This window comes from Mustela nigripes, chromosome 3 (assembly GCF_022355385.1).
Source record: "Mustela nigripes isolate SB6536 chromosome 3, MUSNIG.SB6536, whole genome shotgun sequence".
In the NCBI taxonomy this organism is placed as follows: Eukaryota; Metazoa; Chordata; class Mammalia; order Carnivora; family Mustelidae; genus Mustela; species Mustela nigripes.
This window is the reverse complement of record NC_081559.1, coordinates 46,999,517-47,005,516: the sequence shown is the minus strand read 5'-3', so window position 1 is coordinate 47,005,516 and position 6,000 is coordinate 46,999,517. Positions and strand designations below refer to the sequence as shown.

The 6,000-nt window shown below is 45.7% G+C and overlaps 1 protein-coding gene across 1 annotated transcript in view; it reads left to right on the top strand.

Annotated features, from left to right (window-relative positions):
* The first annotated feature begins 224 nt into the window (after positions 1-224).
* The window catches only part of LOC132012955 (contactin-associated protein-like 4), a 140,750-nt gene continuing 134,974 nt past the window's right edge, over positions 225-6,000 (top strand). Inside the window, exon 1 of the mRNA XM_059392746.1 lies at positions 225-324. Within this exon, the coding sequence (XP_059248729.1) occupies positions 240-324 (85 nt within the window). The 5' untranslated portion in view covers positions 225-239. The remainder of the gene's footprint in view (positions 325-6,000) is intronic.

Below are 6,000 nucleotides of genomic sequence, written 5' to 3'. Positions count from 1 at the left end.
AGAGGAGCGAAGGGGGGGGGGGGAGGGGGGGGAGGGGGGGAGCGAGAGGAGGGAGGGAGAGAAGAGGGTGATGGGAGGAAGGGAAGGGAGGAGGGAGTGAGAGCGAGGGTGGAGGAGGGAGGGGGGGCAGGAGGAGGAGCTCCGGAAACCGGGAGACAGGTGCCAGCTTGCTCGCACTGAGCAGACTCCACAGGCTGGAGCTCCGGGCTTTGGGGGCCTCCAGGAGCAGGACCAGGAACATGGGGTTGGTCCCTGGAGCCATTGTCAGGGCACTCGTCCTTCTGTCTGTGCAGAGCTGGGGTGCGGCCACAGCGGGAGACACAGGTAAGCACAGCAGATGACTTACAACTTGCATGGGGTGCTCCCAAAACTTTAAACACTGTTGTTTTTATTTGATTGTTAGTATTTAGAGCTGGGAGGGCAGTGCATGTTTCTGGAAATGAGCCATCTTGAAGAAATCAGATCAGAACCTGCTCAAGAACATCCCTAGAGAGGACACATTTCTTCTCACTTCTTTTCCTCTGATATAGTCCATGTTGTTCAGGGAGTGTTTTCGTGAATTTGCCCAAAAGCAGTACTGTGGTTTCCCTGTTTTTGAATATATCAAGAAGGCTCAAGTTCAGTGTGAGAGGGACATCTTGAGGGACACACCACAGGTGGTGTCTCTGTGGGCTTCTTTCTCCAGGATGGCACCTGGCACTTTGGAGATTAGGTCTGACGCGAGGTGACAGGCTGTGCAGCTTCCCTGGCTGTGGCAGCTCACAGGTCTGTGGGAGCAGCTGCGCTAGAGGGAGGAGGCCCCTGGGGCAACTCCAATGCCTCCTGTGCTGGGGCCGACCTGGGGTGCTCTCCTTCGAGAGAGCCTCATGCAGCTGCCCTGGAAAGCCTGCCGTTCTCACAGAAAGACTCTTTTCATTTACAGGAAGAAATAAATAACCCTCCTCTGCTCCCCATAAAATGAGAGTCCCTATTTAAGTGTTGGATGATGACACTTTCATTCTACCTCATTCAGGATCCTGTTCTGTAGGTTCAGATACCCGAGTCCTTGTTCCTAGACTAGTTCTGTGGGTCTAACCCAAAGGCATTGTCCAGAATAATTCAGGAGAACCCAATTTTCCTACCCATGCTACATCCAAAAGTTTTGGAGTTGTACTTGGCTGAAAATCTCTGTCAGGGGAACTTATCCCTTCCTGACAAGTGCTGAGTCCTGTGAAGACAGAGTGCCGAGCCCCTCTGCCTGAATGGGGGCTTCCTCCTTCCCTGCTCCTGTGACCCCCGCCTCCTTCAGGCTCTGGGGTCCAGCGGGGAGGGTGGAGGCACCCAGCGGTGTTTGCACGGGGTGTGAGCAGAGGCTACAACCGTCCCCGACACCAAGGCTGCTGCAGCAGAGGGGCCCCTGTCCTCTCCTGGGGCTGGGACACCCAGGATGCTGGGTCCCCCTGGAACCGTTGGGTCAGCCAGACGCCCCCCCGGGGCTGTTCGGTTCCCGTGTGCAGGTGCTGCACCAGTGTTGGGACTTCACTGGATCCGTGTTTTCTGGGAACCACATGACATCCTCACACGGGACGGCAGCACACACTGCAGAAAGGTGCAAGCCCGGCAGCGGCACAGGCACTGTTCTTAAAAACAGAGCCTGGAAAAATCACCTTTAGAGAGAGCAGGAAGGTAACTGAGCGAAGAAGGGTGGCCCAAGTGTAGCCACCGGAGTGGGCACTAGAGGCCGCTCTCAGCTCTCCGCGGGAGGCTGTGCCTGAGCCGCTCACAGGACGCAAAACCATGTCTTTATTTTTCTTGGAAGCACTGTGATTTTTTAATTTATTTTTATTTTTTATTACGTTCAATTAGCCACCATATAGTCCATACTTAGTCTTTGATGTAGTATTCCACAGTTCATTAGTTATTCTAATTCCCATGCTTTTGCTTTTGTCCTCCTGAAATCCCGTGGAGGGTGTCAGGGTTCTGTGGTTCTTTTCACAGTGGACTGTGTCAACGTGGACTCCTGCTTATGTCTCAGGACTTACACCCAAGGGACCGCTCCCCATGTTTATCTGTTTTGTATTCACAAAGCGCGTGGTCTCTTTAATAAAGAATCAAATTTCAAAACAACTATGACACTAAGTTATTAAGAACATTTCAGATGCAAAAAGTTAGTCTTTATCTCCAAAAGGATGGTAGAAGTTACAGTTCTTCGTGAGTTAAAATGAAACCCCTTGACTTTATAGGACCAAAGTTTATCTTTTAGAAACTGGGAGCTCTCTTGCTAATCTGAGAGCACTGTTTTCAGTAGAGGAAGGGTTGACAGAGTGACTGCATTATGTTTGATCGGCATGAACAGCTCAGGTCACTAGAGAGTCGAGAAATCACCTGAGATGAGAATTCCGTTTGCCGGCAAAGATGAACGTTACCACAGGAATAAGATTTGTGCAAAAGCTTTCAGAGGGCACATTTTCCTCCCTTTTGGAAAAATAGCTTGAACTATTCATATAATTCCTCCAGCTAAGATTTTGACCCAAAATAAATCAAGCAATCCTGGAGAACAACAATGACCAGGAGACCTGGAGTCTGCCCACAGGGCGCGGGAACCTGCCTTTAGGTGCCGTGTACCCTGGTGTAGGTGGGGCATGGTGCCCCAGTTCTGGTTCTGGTTCTGGTTCACTTGCAAGCATGGGGACAGGCATGAGGTTGTCCAGACCTTGGGCCTCGAGCTTAAGCCCGCAGTTCTCCTTGCAAAGGTGGACTGCCGATCAGAGTGTCCTGTGTCCGGGAAAACATAGACATTTCAGGGATGTGAGGGAGTCTCCCAGCCAAGCACCTGTACTCTTAGGGGCAGAGTAGAGGAGGGTGTCCCTCGCACGTGCCTGGACAGCGGATAGGGTTCCTTGTGCACTCCTACCAGGGACTAGCAGACAGAGACCTGATGTGAGGCGAGCTCTTTCCTGACCCTGGCACTGCTCATTTTGGACTCCAGTGGGCGAGTGGGGATGTCGTAAGCACTGAATGTACCTGAGACCAAAGAAAGTTTTGGTCCTCCCACTGCTGGTTCCATCCCTGCCCGGGCTTCTATTCTGCCTGCCGAGATCCCATATTTTATCTCCATCCTGCATCTCCTCTCTTCTGCAAAATGCCAGGCTCCCAACAACATCAGTGCTCTCGCTCTTTTACACCTACGATGTCCAAAGACTAGTGTCCAAATGCAGTTGCTCACTGCAGAAACAGACTTGCAATGGGAATGTCAGACATGTCTGCAGTTCTCGGCTTCCTGCTAACTGAGATTGTGTTGCTGGGACACTGCGGCCAAGTGCCACGGGGCTCACCGGATGGGGTGCTTATGGCATCTGTTGAAATATGCAGGGGACCCTGTTCAGCTCTGGGCGGTTTGAGTTTTCACTCACTTTCACTAGTTTCTAGTCTAGACTTTCTGTGTTTCTTTTTGCAAACTTTACCAACCTCATGGTTTGTTTGTTTGTTTTTTTCTCCCTTCCTATACACCATGTTACACATGTTCCTTTGTTCTGTGAACAATGTATCCCAGAAACGACTCTGTATCAGTTCATTGAACTCTCCCTCATCCCTTTAAACACCTGCACTTCACATCAGATATATGTGCACACACATACTCACACACACACACACATTCACACACACATATATTCTATATCTTCACTCTCTCGGATATCAGTCTTCTGTGTATACACATTAATATGGATTCCAATATTTTGCAACTAAAATAATGTGGTAATGAATAACTTTGAGCAACTGTGTTTTTAAATAGTTGGATGTATGTGCTCAGGGTCAGTTCCTAAAGTGACAATTGCCAAATTCCCTCCCTGGCATTTTACCATTTTGTATGTGTTCATTTGCAATGCCTGCTTGTTTCTAGAATGTGATTTTTCATCTGAAAATAGACACAGCTGACTTCTTCCTCTATTTTTGTTTTATGCTGCCTCTGTGGTTTTCTCTTGCTGGTTACATTGGATAACTCCTCCAACACAGTGTGGATTAGTAGAGAGCTAGCTTCCATCTTGTTCCTGATCTTAGGGGTCCCCTGAATGCCCCAGTAAGGAATAGGCTGAGTCAGGCTTGGGAATGTATGTTATTTTGTCAGCGAAGTGTCCCTCTATCCCTGTTTTCTAGCATCATTACTGAACAGTCCATTAAATGTTGTGAAAAGTGTTTTAGTGTCTGGAGAATAACCATGTGGTTTTTCTGTTTAGACTGTCAATATGACCATTATGTCAAAAGATTTTTAAAAATATTTTATTTATTTATTTGACAGACAGAGATCACATGTAGGCAAAGAGGAAGGCAGAGAGAGAGGGGGAAGCGGGGTCCCCACCGAGCAGAAAGCCCGATTTGGGGCTCGATCCCAGGACCCAGGGATCATAACCTGAGCCAATGACCGAGGTTTAACCCACAGACCCTCTCAGGTGCCCCTGTAAATAGATGTTTAATAATGAATAGTATCTTCACCTAAGTCTCATAGGGTCCTGGGACACCATTTTCTTAATGGAGTTTGTCATCTAGCCAATAATATTGTATTTAGTATTTTTTAAATGATTTTATTTGTTTGACAGAAAGAGGGATCACAAGAAGGCAGAGAGGCAGGCAGAGAGAGAGGGGGAAGCAGGCTCCCCACCGAGCAGAGAGCCTGAGACGGGGCTCGATCCCAGGACCCTGAGATCATGAACTGAGCTGAAGACAGAGGCTTAACCCACTGAGCCACCTAGGCGCCCCTCTATTTAGTATTTTTAACTCATATCCATAGGTGATTTTGGCTTGTAATGTCTTTCTTTTTACGATGCACCTATTAATGTTACACTTGAGTTCATGAAGAGCGGGAGTTCTCTCCTGTTTTCTATGCTCTGGAATAATTTACCTTCACTAGTACTGTTCTTGCTCTCAGTTTAGCAGAGTCACCTGTGAAACAATCTGGGCCTACTGCGTTCTCCCCCTTTTCTTTCTTTCTGAATTTGTTCTTTGATATCTTTCCCTTTCTTTCACAAAAATCAGTTTGGTTAAGAATTCTATCTCTGATTTGGCTAAGCTGTATTTTACTTAGAAATTATAATTCTACTCTCAAATTTGCTTGCATAGAGGTATGCAAATAAGCTTCATGTTTTTAGGGATCTTTTTCTTTTTTTTATTAACATATAATGTATTATTTGCCCCAGGGTTACAGGTCTGTGAATCATCAGTCTTACACAATTCACAGCACTCACCATAGCACATACCCTCCCCAGTGTCCATAACCCAGCCACCCTCCCCCTCTCCCCTACCCACAGAAACCTTCAGTTTGTTTTGTGAGATTAAGAGTCTCTCTGGTTTCATCTTGTTTCATTTTTTCCCTCCCTACCCACCATGACTCCCTGCACTACCTCTCAAATTCCTCATATCAGAGAGATCATATGATAAATATCTTTCTCTGGTTGACTTATTTCACTTAGCTAATACCCTCTAGTTCCATCCACACCATCATAAGTGGCAGGATTTCAGTTTATTTTTGATGGCTGCATAGTATTCCGTATATTATATATTATATAATATATAAATAATATATATAATAAAGAATATTATATAATAACTTAAAATAAAGTTTATTCATATAAATATATATATATATAATTTGTTCCATTTCTTTGAAAAAAGTTGATGGGTTTTTTATAGGAATTGCATAAATGTGTAGATTGCTCAAAGTAGCATAGACATCTTCACAATATTTATTCTTCCAATCCATGAGTATGGAATTTTCTGCCATTTCTTTGTGTCTTCTTCTATTTCTTTCATTTCTTTCATGAGTATTTCATAGTTTTCTGAGTACAGACTCTTTGACTCTTTAGTTAGGTTTATTCCTATGTATTTTATGGTTTGGGGTGCAATTGTAAATGGGATCGACTCAATTTCTCTTTCTTCTGTCTTGTTGTTGGTATATAGAAATGCAACTGATTTCTGTGCATTGATTTTATATCTTGACACTTTATTGAATTCCTGGATGAATTCTAG